Source organism: Xyrauchen texanus, chromosome 11 (genome assembly GCF_025860055.1).
Source record: "Xyrauchen texanus isolate HMW12.3.18 chromosome 11, RBS_HiC_50CHRs, whole genome shotgun sequence".
Lineage (NCBI taxonomy): Eukaryota > Metazoa > Chordata > Actinopteri > Cypriniformes > Catostomidae > Xyrauchen > Xyrauchen texanus.
In genome coordinates this window covers 5993199-6008402 of record NC_068286.1, presented here as the reverse complement: position 1 = coordinate 6008402, position 15204 = coordinate 5993199, and the positions used below count along the sequence as shown (strand labels likewise).

The following is a 15204-nucleotide window of genomic DNA, read 5'->3' as shown; positions in this document are numbered from 1 at the left end:
CATTTCAGAGGGTTATTTTTCATTACGTTTTTGAAAACTACTTGAGTAAGAGTCATTTCAATTGTCTTTTTCGATTTTACCCATCAAAAACATATAATTATTATTTTTTTTTTAATTACTTTGAGACATTGCGTTCTGTCACTGCATGTACTGTACTTGATGAAGGACGCACTTCTCTGTAGGTATACAGTATGTTCTTTTAGGTATGCAAGCAAGTAGTATTATATATTTTGGACATACTTCATCTGAGGATTTGGGTATTGATCTGTGGCCTGAATTTATGACATAAGAAAAAAAATCATGAAAATAATCAACTGCCAAACAGGCACAATATACGTACAAGCAACCATTTTCTCTGAATATATATATATATATGGTGCTATATAGAAGTGCTATCCAAATCGTGGTTCCCTGCCATTCTTTTAATCCAACATTTTGAATGTGATATTGCATCAGCTCCCGAGGGATTATGGGATCATTAGTGTACAGTTGATCCACATTTCAGAATCTCAACAGAAATAGAAGGTCATCCGGTTATTTTTATGAATACTGAGGATTTTAAATAAGACTCCATTGGCACACTGTTTTTAGCATACTATATAGTATAGTAGGGAAGTATTCGAATGCAGCGAAATGATCATGTCTGTGATATGCCAACTGAATAAGCCTATATCTTTTGGGAATGACTTCTAAAAAAATATTTTGGAAAGAGTTTTAGTTTTGTCAATTTTTCACTGAACATTTTCTTGCAGATTGTAACAGATTGTATCAAGCAATATATTCAAACGTTCCTACGGGTAAGTTCACATCGAACGCGACCACACACTAAACAAGCTAGACGAAAGCAGATCTCTAAACACGTTTTAACTTGACATGACATCTCACATCCACACTAATCTGTCCTGCTCGACCCACTCTGAGCGGGATTCGAACCGGCGTCTCCAGCATGGGAGGCGGGCGTGCTAACGAGGAAGCTAAAGGCTACAGCCTCTAGTGTCAGTCTAGAGGTTTATACACACTGCACAGCACGTCAACTGGAACTGCATTTTCTAAATAACCATATACTTGGGAAAACAAATAATGCTAGGAAACTGAAAACCAAGTTTCATACTTAAAATATATGTGTCCTAAAAAACGTGGCGATCCTGCGTGAGAGGCTGAAAAAACAGAGAGAAGTGGTGCAATGGTCAAAGATGTTTTTTACAGCACGGACATACAAAAACAATATGTTTGGTGAGAACGGTCCCTAACTATGGCACCATTTTCCTTCACTTTTTTTTACCTTTATTTTTCAGGGAAAAAACGACAACAAATTGCATTGTTTGCATCTACAAAGAAACCAATTACTATACTATTTGTTATATTATATTTTATATTTAATATTCAATATTAAAGGGTTAATTATAGATATTCACTAATAGAGTTCCAAGAGTTCTTCTTAAATGATTTTGCCACATGCCTATACCTAGTTTTTAAACCTATTATTACAGGCCCTTTTTTCTTATTGTATGCCATTTAATTTATTTAGCCAATTAAATCACTGTATCTTGTGTCGTTATGCTTTTGGCTATAAAAAAAAGAGATACAGCAAAATGGTCTTGTTCGTAATACCTGGCAACCTTGTTGTTACCGTGACATCAAGCGCAAATGCTGCTGGTGACTCAACATGATGGTGGACTGCATTTATAAGCCACTTTTAAAGGACAACTGAGTTTGACATGGAGGTGTTTTGAGTTAATTGCGTCTCAGTTGTATTGTTGGGTTGCCAAGTCATGCTTTACTCGAACAACATCCCATATTGAAGAACAGGAGGGATAACGGATCTTTACCAGCTTTGAAAACTGTTGTTTGGGATCATTTCTAGAAACATGGCAATGTCCCTAACGCAAGCCTGCCGGAGTCTTGCCCTGTCTGCTTGGCTACTGTCTTTATGCTTTGTGCATTTGCTGTGTCTGGACTTCACAGTGGCAGAGAAAGAGGAATGGTACACTGCTTTTGTCAACATCACCTATCTGGATCCAGTGACATCTGAAATCAAGACAGAGAAGACTGAGTGTGGTAGATATGGGGAACACTCTCCTAAAAGGGATGCCAAGGGCTTTGTTTTTATGCCTTCTCTTCTGCAGGACAGGCAGGCGTGTGACAGTAATACTAAATTCCCTCTTCCAAATCCCAACAGTCCATGGATAGCACTGATATCCAGAGGGAATTGCACATACAGAGACAAAATCAGGCATGCTGCTAGTCTCAATGCATCTGCTGTGGTCATATTCAACATGGGCTCCAGCAACTCTAATGAGACTATAACAATGCCACATCAAGGTAAGTGGAAACTCACCTTCGTGCATTTGCTCTCACAGTCATTCTTCATGTATGTCAAAGGCAATCACACTGATTTGTTGCAACTGGTTTCTATAGCAATGCATCAACATGTGTTAATGACCTGCTACATATGCATACTGCATTTTGATTATACATGGTCAAATACAAAATACTGGATTAAGCCATAAATATTGACTGATGACATTTCATATTTTGGCTTGATGAATGGAAAACAGTGCCCCCACTCAAAGAAATGCCCCCGTTAATCGATGCCAGGGGACAGATATTGCATTTTATTTCAAAAGACAATTTATGGCACTTATTCTGATGTGGAAAAACAGTCAAACTCTTGACAGTGAATTTAGGTGGTATATTTACTTTGTGAGGGACTGTGCTTTGTGCATCTGTGTGTCATTAGCAATGTAACATAATGTTCATGACGTGTCAAACAAGGCACAGCTAGTTTATTTATATTGCACATTTAATACTTGATGGATATTCAAAGTCTCTTACTTGCATAATAAAGAAAACGAGATAAAACAAATAACCCATGTCAAGTTTAAAATCTGACTCACATGATTTATTTATTAAAAAAAATTTTTTTAAACACATGCATTGCAAAATCCCCACGATTGTTGTCTTGACTTGCATTTAGTGACATATCTGAAACAAGTAAGTATGCACTCAGCATCCTGTGGATTTATTAGTTGAGTTGCGACATGATTAATCGACGTTTGCAGTCGCTGCAGGTTTCCTCTTGTTAGATTTTCATAACATGTCCAGATCACATTACACTCCAAAATCAAAGGCAGAAATAAAGAAAATAAAGCATAAAGATTTTTGGTTGACATTTTCACAATTAAGCAAATTTCACATATATAGCTACAGGAACTCCTGAGTCCAGGAAGATTGGAGCCCTGAGATTAGCTGAGCTACGTAAAATCGTAGCATTCATATTAGACGAGGGGCTCATCGTGTTTTCCTGTACACATGTACCACACATTTTTAGACAGAATGGTATATTGGTAACATCAAAGGTGAGGCTATATACCGTTAAAAAACACCCTCTTGAAACAAACTAAAAACAGCTGTAAGCGATTTTAGCATTCTGAAGCTTTCACCTGACTAAGCTGTTGAATTAGCCACGCCCACTCATTCAAAAACCCCGCCCTCCAAAGATACATTTGAGACCAAAACTGCGCAAAAGAGCAGCATTGTTTGTTCCTGTTGCTGTCAAATTTAACAATGGCACAATAGTGCCCTCAACTGACAAACATTATGAGTCATAGCCTGAGTGATCCACTTCAAACGAGAATGAGCAAAATGATTGACAGGTGAAAAGTGTCAATGTCTGCGGACACACTTTTATTTGCTGCTTACAAAGTCTACAGCTGTCACACAGACTGCTGAGATATCTCAAGTCATTAATATCGTTTTTTTTGCAAACCTTTCCATGAAATAAATAGCTTCCAGCACCTTTAAATATAGCAACAATTCACTAAAATCAAGCTAAAATGTGATAAGACTTGGAGAGAATTCTTAAAACGTAATACCTTGAAACTTACAGTAGCTGCTAACAATATTACGGTATCTTTAAAATAGACATAAATACTTAAAATAAGTCATTTCACAATTTTAAGGCAAGTTTTTGGAGCACACTAGCATATAGATGACTTCACAGCAAATATTCATGGACTAAAGGCCAGAAAACTCCAGTTTTCAACAATCAAGATTATTCTTGGACATTTAGAAATAAATATTCAAGTGTAGCATTATCTGTTGCTTAAATAAGTCAAATCGAAATGAAAATGAAATGAAAATGTCTCATTTTAAGGTGCACCCAGAAATGTTTTTAATATGTCACCTTAAACTTACACTGACAACTAGTGGCCTGGATGTAGCATCACTCAAACGCAATAGTTTTCAGGTACAGATCTCAAAAATGACTATTCATAGTTAGCCATGGTTGATCTATCTATCTATTAATCTATCAGTGAAAGTATCCAATAACAAGACGGTTACTGAGATTAAGTGAGTTGTAGTCAGCTGGTCATGTGATTCTAAAATGGCCCATGAGGGCACCCCTGCCACATGTAGAATAAAAACAGCTTTTATAATGTTACTAATAGGACTGGAGTCTTCATCTCATGTGAGTGCTCATGATTTTATAAATATGCATTAAAATGACTATTCATTTCTATAGGAGTAATACTTTTTAATGAGGAAAAAAAGTTACTGAGTGCCGCTTTAAGGTATTGTTTATTGTAATTTTGGTTCAAGAGGCCATCTGTTTCTTTGCTGATAGTCAGAACTGCTCAGGATAATATGCAAACATAGGCTGTTCTCCTTTCAGCTGTGAGGTTGATTTTATTAGGCTGCCATAAACACTGGTATGATGGGCAGTGTTATATAAAAAACAGCTGTGCTGGAATATCTTGCGTGTCGGAGTGACCTGGTGATAAGCCTGTTGGTGGATTCACTCTGTGAACAGTTTACATGTGTTGAACCTGCTTCTGTTGGTTTTGGCCTAGTACACTAAGACATTTCAAAAACTTTTCTGTCATCCTCTCAAATATGATTCTGGATGGACTGTTTTGTGCTTTATCTCAGCAGTTTGACAATCTGAACAACTCAGTTCTGTGAGAGATTGCTAAAGCTTGACCTGAAATCTCTTCATGTCATCCAGATCTTGTGGTCAAGGTCAAGTCACTGCTAGAGATCAAGAGGTCCAGAACTTCAATCAGCTTAACTAGATCTTAACATTTTCATTTACATTTCAACATTTTGCTTGGGTGTTCGGAGTGGTTGCTTGGCCTTTGCCAGGGTGTTTTAGGAGGTTGCTATGGTGTTCTGGTGGTTGCTAGGGTATTCTGACTGGTTGCTAAGATTGCTTGGGTGTCCTGGGTGGTTTCTAGGGCATTGGGTATTCTGAGTGATTGCTAGGTCTTTGCTAGGGTGTTGTGATGTTTGCTAGGGTGTTCTGATGGTTGCTAGGCCTTTGCTAGGGTGTTTTGGGAGGTTGCTGGGGTGTTCTGTGGTTGCTATGTGGATGCTAGGGTGTTCTTACTGGTTGCTAGGGCATTGCTTGGGTGTTCTGGGTGGTTGCCTGGCCTTTGCTAGGGTGTAGTTAGAGGTTGCAAGGGTGTTCTGGTGGTTGCAATGGCATTGTGTTAATGGTCTGGGTCGTTACTAAGGTATTCTGTGAGGTTGCAAGTGCCTTTTTTTTGAAAGTTTTTTTTCATTTGTATTTATTTAAAATAATTTATTTGTGAGGTTGTTAGTGTGTTCTGACTGGTTGCTTTGCCATTGCTTGGGTGTTTTTAGTAGTTGCTAGGTGTTTGCAAGGGTGTTCTGTGTGCTTGCTAGGCCATTATGAGGATGTTCTGGGCGGTCGTTAGCTATTGATAGAGTGTTTTGGGTGGTTGTTAGGACATTGCTTGGGTGTTTTGAGTGGTAGACAGGTGTTTTCAGGGTGTACTTGGTGGTTGCTAGGACATTGCTTGGGTGTTTTGAGTGGTAGACAGGTGTTTTCAGGGTGTACTTGGTGGTTGCTAGGCCATTGCTAGAGTCTTGTGGGAGGTTGTTTGGCCATTATTTGGGTTTTCTGGGTTATTGCTAAGGTATTCTGTGCCATTGTTAGGGTGTTCTGATGGTTGCTTTTTTTGTTATGATGGTTGTTAGGTGGTTGCTAGGGTGTTCTCTCTCATTGCTAGGGCATTACACAGGCATTCTGGGTTGTTACTGAGGTATTCTGAGTGGTTGCTAGGCCTTTGCTAAGGTGTTCTGGTAGTTGCTAGGGTGTTCTGTGGTTGCTAGGGTGTTCTGGGTGGTTGCTAAGGTATTCTGTGCCATTGCTCGTGTGTTGTGTGAGGTTGTTGGGGTGTTCTGATGGTTGCTAGATTGTTCTGATGGTTGTTAGGTGGTTGCTAGGGTGTTCTGACTCATTGCTAGGGCATTGCACATGCATTCTGGGTTGTTACTAAGGTATTCTGAGTGGTTGCTAGACCTTTGCAAAGGTATTTTGGTAGTTGCTAGGGTATTCTGGTAGTTGCTAGGGTGCTTTGGTAGTTGCTAGGGTGTTCTGTGGTTGCTAAGGTTTTCTGAGAGATAGATAGGTAGATCTATAGATAGGTGTCTCTGTAACACAACTCACTAGGAATCAGTATATTCATCAGCAGCAAACTCATGATTGAAACTAAGCATCGAATCAAATGGTAGAGTTGTTATGATGTAAGAGTCCAGCAGAGGTAGAGACATGCAAACAGATCTGCAGCTGTGCTGTCACTGCTCATAATTACTCCAGACTGCACATGCTGAGCTAACAGTAGCTCTATTTTTACCTCTGTATTGCAGTATTAGCAGCACATGCCTGCGGCACAGCAGTGCTGCCACACACAAGTGACTGTCACTCACACTCACATTTAATCAAAGTAAATGTTGCTCTGTTTATCCTTTAGGAATTTAAGCATACCCGAATTTAACATTTGCAAGATTCTAGCCACTTCAAACAAGTTTTAGAATTTAATTTCCTTTTGAGTTTTGAGTGCTTCTTTGATATTTGATGCAACATCATCTCTTTAGGTACCGGTGATGTGGTTGCCATCATGATTCCAGAGCCCAAAGGTCGTGAGATCGTCGCCCTGTTGGAGAAGAACATCACTGTGGTGATGCACATCACCATCGGCACACGAAATCTCCAAAAATATGTCAGCCGCACCTCTGTGGTGTTCGTCTCCATCTCCTTCATCATCCTCATGATCATCTCTCTCACCTGGCTCGTCTTCTACTACATCCAACGGTTCCGCTACGCCAACGCACGAGACCGCAACCAGGTGCTGGAGAAATACAACATTTATGGAATTTAATGAGCATTCAGTTTACACAATATTTACTTAAAATTCACCCCCAATTCTATGAAAAATAAATAGTTCATTTTTCGTTGACGAAGCTGTTGGTAGATCTGAACTGACACAAGGATGAGCTACACATTTCCCATTGGTGGACACCAGTTTCTGCAAGTGTACAGATTGCTGAGTGTTTGCAGAAACCTCAGAAAATGTTAAAAGTAGTCTGATTTCATCTAGGCCTTGTTATAAAGTAGTGACCAAAATGACCAAATAATTGCCAATTAACCGGTCTCGCCAATAAGCAGTGAAGTCCAAAAGTCTGAACAATCAACGTTTGTCCAAATAGGATTTGAAAAATGTTTTATAATGGAACATTAATGGAGGACTGGATCTGCCAATATGACATTTTTAAAAAAAATTTATACATTTGCAAAGAAGTAAAAAATTTAAAAGTGGACTTACAAATAAATGAATAAAAACATGTTCAAATCTGACATAAATGAGTGTTTATACTTTTAATTCCTTATTTATGTATTATTGTGTTTTATTTATTTCCACGTTTATTGATTTATACATAAAATTGTTAAAGCATCGTAAAACTGTATGTAAAATCTACTTCCACTTACAATGGAAGTGAATGGGGCCAATGTGTAAATGCAGTTTCAAAACTATAGCCACAAGACGTAAACATTATATGTGCTAACATGATTTATTTATTAGTGATTTATTTTAGTGTCATAATATAATTTACTAACCTGTGTAAAGTTAAATCCAATTTTACAATCAGCTATGATGACGTAACTTTTTAAACCCTAAAAAGACAGTAAAAGTAGCGATTTAAACCACATTACTGCTCCAGTTACACACAAGAATGAAGGAAGAATGAATGTAAGTGCTTCTATAAATTGCTAAGCATCAGATTTCTGCCTTTTAAATCCTCAAACTATCACACCTGGAGTCGCGAGTTTGAATCCAGGGCGTGCTGAGTGACTCCAGCCAGGTCTCCTAAGCAACCAAATTGGCCCGGTTGTTAGGGAGGGCAGAGTCACATGGGATAACCTCCTCGTGGTCGCTATAATGTGGTTCTCGCTCTCGGTGGGTGCATAGTGAGTTGTGCGTGGATGCTGTGGAGAATAGCGGGAAGCCTCCACACGCGCGGTAACGCGCTCAACAAGTCACGTGATAAGATGCAAGAATTGACGTCTCAGATGTGGAGGCAACTGAGACTCGTCCTCCACCACCCGGATTGAGGCACTACGCCACCACGAGAACTTGGAGTGCCTTGGGAATTGGGCATTTCATATTGGGGAGAGAAAGAAAGAAAGAAAGAAAAGGACGAATTGAAATGATTTGTTTGTGGTAATTAACATTATGCCACTAATGCTGTAAATTGAGCTCACCTTTATTGAACCCAGAATAAACATTTAAGAAGAGTCGTGTTAACTTTGTACAAAAAAGTTTCAGAAAATGTTTGATTTCATCTAGGCCTTGTTTTAAGACCAATGATCTTAAACAGAAGGACCACGATGTCTCACTGCTTTGTCAATATGGTTGAATAATATATTTGTCACTATATGTAACTTTTTATCTATAGATCCAATGTTTAATATGTTTTGCAGAGGCAACTGGGGGACGCTGCAAAAAAAGCCATAAACAAGTTACAAGTACGAACCATCAGGAAGGGTGACAAGGTACGGCTCAGTCAGCACTTCTTTATACCTGATGTAAATCTTAATTCTACGGGGTGTGAGTGGACCCATTAAAATGCTTAATGTCTTAAATTAAATGTTATTCACAGAAGTCTTACATTTGTTGACTGAAAGTCCCCCTAGTATTATGGAGGTGACTTTGGCATGGGCAAGCACTGGTAACTTTTACTTTAAAGAATCTAAAAGTATCTTATAATGATAAATGCCTGCAATATTCAAAATGTATTACTTAAACATGTCTGTGTGCAAATCAGTAAGTGTTTAACCTGAAACCTGCTTCATTCTTATTTGAGATGATTTTCAACTTTATGATCCTGGCTGGTATTTTTCCATGAACTCTCTATTAGAGGAAGTGTGCTCCAGCACTGTACATACACCCACATATGGTTACTCACAATCCTCCTGCTTCTTTTCCGTGTTTCTAGGAAACTGAGTCAGACTTTGACAACTGCGCAGTTTGTATCGAAGACTACAAACCTAATGATGTTGTCAGGATACTGCCTTGTTGGTAAGATCACAAGCCATTACAGGATCAGCAGTCATTTGAAAAGATTAGGCAGTGAAGATAATCACAAGATAACGCATATTAAAGCAATGAACTTAAATCTCTGAAATATTTCTATGCAAAATTCATCCTTTCCAAAGCTCCCATTTTACTTTTAGTATCTGACGTATTTCTGTTCGAGGAAATCTGACGAAACGATCAGAACATTGAGTGAGAAAAACGTTAGCGGGGACTTCGATTAAATCCTAAAGAGCGGATGCTAACAGTCAGATCTAGGTGGTTGGAGGGGAGCAGTGGAAAAATAAGAGGGATTTGTGTTTACAGCAGAAAAGTCATTTCAGAGGTGGAGCAAGTTCTTACGTTTTGAGAAAAGATTACAAAGACTTTTTTTCTTTGGAATAACAAGAACTGATGAACTGAAGACATTAAAACCAAGAACATGGATGAAGAAAGTAAATACGATCAATTTAGACATAACGCATTAATTCAGTGCGATTAATTACGTTCAAACATGTATTGCCATTATGTCCCAGAACCATAATAAGGAATACCGTAAGAGCAGTTCAAGCTTGAAGTATCCCCTTGTTTTCAGCAGGGGGCAGTAAGCAAAACTCCAGCTGTTTAGGCAGCACACAGCTGTACAGCCAACAACAAAACACACTCGCTAGACACGTGCGACAGCTTTCAAAAACAGCTGGATAGAGCGCAAATCCATATGCAGCGACCTAAAACACTGGGTTTATGATGGCACGCAACCAAAGTGAGTTGCTCCAAATATGTCCGTGTGATGCAGGTGAACGTTTACGAGTCCTTAGAAAAGCCCTTATAATAAATCTGTCTCTGACAGATTGACGAATTCAGTTGCAATATGGATTGATGTGGAATGTCTGCCAATGAATGTCTGGCTTATGTTCAATATGAAAATAAACAATACAGTATATCCATTACAAAATAAATCGAAACTTGCCTCCAGCAAACCTTTGACAACAATGGATAATTTGCCCCAAAGCTCATTTGCATGTGAAAATGATCTATGGCAAATTTGCCGTGAACTCTCAATTTTTGTAAGGGATTGCCGTCTTTTCGTATTGTATTGTATTGTATTGTATTGTATTGTATTGTATTGTATTGTTTGTTTGTTGTTTTTTTTATCCCCTATTCTCCCAATTTGGAATGCCTAATTCCCACTACTTAGTGACTTACCACGTGCCCCATTGAGAGCGAGAACCACTCATTGTGACCACAAGGAGGTTACCCCATGTGACTCTACCGTCCCTAGCAACCGGGCCAGTTTGGTTGCTTAGGAGACCTGGTTTGAGTCACTCAGCACGCCTTGATTCGAACTCGTGACTCACGGGGTGGTGGTTGGCGTCAAAACTCGCTGAGATACCCAGGCCCCCACTTTTCGTATTGTTTAATCAATGCTTTACTCACCACAATATTTTAGAAAATTATTTTGCTTTGCAATTAAAAAAATGGGCCCATACAGTGTCCATTTTAATACCTGTTATAATGTTGCTGAAGTCTAGCCTCAAGCGTACAGCTGCAGCACAGCCCAAGGTTGCTTCCAATGTAAATGGTAAATGGTCTGCACTTATATATTTAACCTTAATGGTATTCAAAGCGCTTTACACTGATACATTCACCCATGCAAGGCGCTAGCCTGTCATTGGGAGCAACTTGGGGTTCAGTGTCTTGCCCAAGGACACTTCGGCATGTGGAGTCGTGTGGGCTGGTATTTAAACCACCAACCCTGCAATTAGTGGCCGACCCACTGTACCAACTGAGCCACAGCCACCCCAATGTAGTCATAGACTTGTAGTAATGTTTCTCTAACTGCTCTTCTTTCACTGTGCTGTTTTGTCAGTCACGTGTTCCATAAGAACTGTGTGGACCCTTGGCTTCAGGAGCACAGAACCTGTCCCATGTGTAAAATGAACATCCTAAAAGCCCTGGGAATCTTGGTAAGAGTGACATACTTCTGGTTGAAGCTACCCTGTCTTCTGTGTTATCTTCTTGCCTGAACATTGTATAAACTATCTACTAAAGAATGCTTTAATGTATCATCCAAACAGCCCAATTCAGACTGCTCTGATGATATCCCTCCTGATTATGAGATGTCAATCAGTGGCCCGCCCACCAATCCCTTGACGGGGGCGAGTGAGGTCACAGTGGGGGAGAACTCTGTGGTCCTTGATCCAGCTGTCAGAGCAACAGGCCTGTTGCACATTTACCACGAGATCGACTCCTTTCCGCAAGTCCAACAGGGCAACCACATCGCCAGCAGTGAGTATACATCAATGATCATCTGTCTGAAGGCTCAAAATATACAATGTAAACACAAATGCTTCTAGCTATGCAAATTCGGTTTTGTTACTGGAATGTGTCAAACCGCACTTCATAATGCAACACGAGTACATTTTGCTTTCTCAGCATTGCTACAAAGGGTGCTACAGTAGGCATTAGCATAAACGGTTTTCTTCTACAGTCACTCTCCTCTTTCAGGTCAAATGCTGTCATGGTGTAACAACAGTTTGACGAGAATCATGAGTTATAGTTAAATTGTCAGCATATTTATAGCTAGCTACCTAAATAATAGCACATCCAGTTTAATGGCACTGACATGTGAAGGTAACTCTATCGCCCCCTTGAGTACTGGAGTTAGTTACAGCCACAGCAATGTGTGCGACGTCAGATCACGGACCTGTATCGCTTCCCTTGGATCTGGATTGGATTGTTTAAGTCTGAGTGCTAATTTCAGCTCTCATATATAGATTTAACTGCCTATTTATGTCACCTTGGTGACCGCTTTAATGTTTCCACAGGTGAGCACCAGCCCACTTTAAGCATTGACTCGGACACCTCCCTCATCATGCCGGTGGAGCTGGTCCTGTCTGATGTAGAACTTCAGCCTGAACCAGAACATGAAGAAGTGAAGTCCTGAGAGCAGAACCTGAAGACTCAATGTGCCATAAATGGAGAAGAACTGCAGTGGAGCACAAAGACAAAACAAGAACATAAAGCAATAGTAGCACACGTGTGCAACCTCCTTTATTGACCCCCTGGTCTCATCAGCCTTGAAAACGAGTCCCACATCCACAAAAGTGCTTCTGTTTTCTGAATGTTTCCATGTCAATGACCTGTCTTTGAATCCTGAGCTTGTTGAGGGCATGCCACATTTAGATGTTTCCATACTGCTTTGTGGAAATGTTGACTGTTTCAACTTCCCTATGGGATCACTGCCAATATACGCCCAGATATTCCAAAAACAATCCATACAACTACATGCATTTAATGCATAGATGTATGTGGCCAACTGCATTTGCTTTGAGTGTCAAAAGCAGGTTGTTTTTATTTTAACCAGCATCCGTGACGTCCTACGGTAGTTCTTTAAACAGTCAAGTGTTATCACAGATAATCCTTGAGAAGTATCACCAGTGCATGTCGTATGCAAAACGGATGCTGTTCGCACATTATACGTGTCAAATCATCTCACAGCAACAAGCAGCAAGTCTTCTGAAGGCATACCACAGGTTTTGGCGAAATGTATATCATATTTCAGTAAAAGTATTGTCGTCTGTTATGCGTTCATGAGCTCTATGAGAGGAGCGTGTTGACAGGAGAGCTGGAATAAATGAATGCACAATGGATGTCAAGATTTTGTACGTTTTCTTAAAGGGATAGTTCACCCAAAAATGAAGTTCTCATCATTTACTCACTCGAATCCAATCACAGACTTTCTTTCTTCTGCAGAACACAAATGAAGATTTTTAGAAGAATATCTCAGCTCTGTTGGTCCATACAAAACAAGTCAAAGGTGACCAAAGCTTTGAAGCTCAAAAAAAGCATATAAATGCAGTATAAAAGTAATCCATACAACTCCGGTGGTTTAATCCATGTCTTCTGAAGAGATATGATAGGTGTGGGTGAGAAACAGATCAATATTTACTATAAATTCTGCCCAGTAGATGGCAATATGCACAAAGAATGTGAATCGCCAAAAACAAAATAAGAAGAAAGTGAAAGTGGAGATTTATAGTAAAATAATTACTTAATTATTGACCTGTTTCTCACCCATACCTATCATATCACTTCTGAAGACATGGATTAAACCACTGGAGTCGGATTAATTGCTTTTATGCTGCCTTCATGTGCTTCTTTGAGCTTTAAAGTTATGGTCACCATTCACATGCACTGTGAGGATTTACAGAGCTGAGATATTCTTTTCAAATCTTTGTTTGTGTTCTGCAGAAGAAAGAAAGTCATACACATGTGGGGTGGCATGAGGGTGAGTAAATTATGAGAATATTCATTTTTGGGAGAACTGCCCCTTTAAGCTTTAAAGTCACAATCAACTGCATTGTATTGAAAAGATGGACCGGAATATTCTTTAAAATTATTCTTTTGTGCTCCTCATAAAGAAAGAGCACCATATGGGTTCGGATGGACATGACAAAATGGTTTATTTTGGGTGAACTATTCCATTAAAAGAAATTGTTGTGTTTCGATGTTACAATTTAAAGACCAAACATTGAAATCTCAAAATGGTTTACCAATGCTCGTAGATATTTTGTAGAAGTGTAAAGTGTTTTTGCTACTCTTTACTGTGCCGATGCTACACTTTAGTTGTTGAGAAGGTTAGTAGACGGTCTGAAATCTGTGAAAGTTTGATTAATAAGCGTCTTTTCAAACTGAGAGCACAACAGATTGCAGTTTGCTTTATATTCTTTATATTCTGCATTGTAGGAAAGCGAAAGACTGTTGATGAATGACATATTTTAATATCAAAGGGTTTATTTTTCTAAAAACAAAACAAAGTAATGAAATTGCAGAATAGCACTTATTAGTATATTTATGATTTTTTTTATTTTAGTGAGTTGTTATTATTGTTTCCCTTAAATATATATATATATATATATACACAATATTGAACATATGTGTCATATATTCTATATACTGTAGACTGTTCATGTACATGAATGGAGAGATCTCGCTGTTTACAGTGTGTCTGTCTCACCATCAACTTTCAATCATAGCAGTTATTTACATAAGGTATAAGGACATTTAGACTTTGTCTCAAGAGACTTGTCCCCAGAATGCACTACTACAGTCCGATGGGCTGATGTACAAAAGCACAAAAGAATGTTCAGTTTGCATAACCAAAGCGTTCATGTTTCTTTTCTCGCAATAGGTCTGTTTGCAGTTTCAATAAATTGTAATTTCTTCACTGAGGAGGGAGTTTGAGAATGTTTTGGTCATACATTGGACCATGTAAAGACTATAATAAAGCATAAATACTGTGCTAATACATAATTTTAATCATAGTCTTTACATAAAATGATTTGATGTTTATAAACCGTAACCTTCCTTACATTATGAGCATAATTGTCCCAATTATGCTCATAATTGCCATGTTAATATCCATGTTAATTGCCATGTTTTATTTTCTTCATAGAAAGCACTTTATCTACATACTTGAGAAGCATACAGAGAAAGTTCAAGTTTGTCAAAGTGAATAATTATGTCAGCTTATAAAATTTAAGAGGGCTAGAGAATCAGATATAGCGCATCATGTTTGGCAGGTCTGCACTTTTAATAACTGGTCATTTAAAAGGATTGTATACTGCATCAAGCAGCGTTCTCCTGTATTGCTGTTGTTGTATATACATTTGGCCATGTAGATGTAGATATATGCAGAATTTCCTGTATTGGAGTACTGATCGTGAGGGACAATAAATGTATTGAGTTTTCCAACCACTTACCTTGTCTTGTATGTTTACAAATCATCTTTTCCATTATGTTTTAATTTAGAAATGCATCT

The 15204-nt window shown here is 38.7% G+C and overlaps 1 protein-coding gene across 1 annotated transcript; it reads left to right on the top strand.

The window, feature by feature from the left end:
- The first annotated feature begins 1666 nt into the window (after positions 1–1666).
- On the top strand, positions 1667–13180 carry LOC127651640 (RING finger protein 150-like). Its single transcript, XM_052137579.1, has 7 exons — positions 1667–2322; positions 6904–7154; positions 8789–8860; positions 9304–9386; positions 11251–11347; positions 11459–11669; positions 12209–13180. Exons 1-7 carry the CDS (start codon positions 1869–1871, stop codon positions 12325–12327), a joined length of 1287 nt encoding a protein of 428 aa, XP_051993539.1. The 5' UTR covers positions 1667–1868; the 3' UTR covers positions 12328–13180.
- Positions 13181–15204: the final 2024 nt, after the last annotated feature.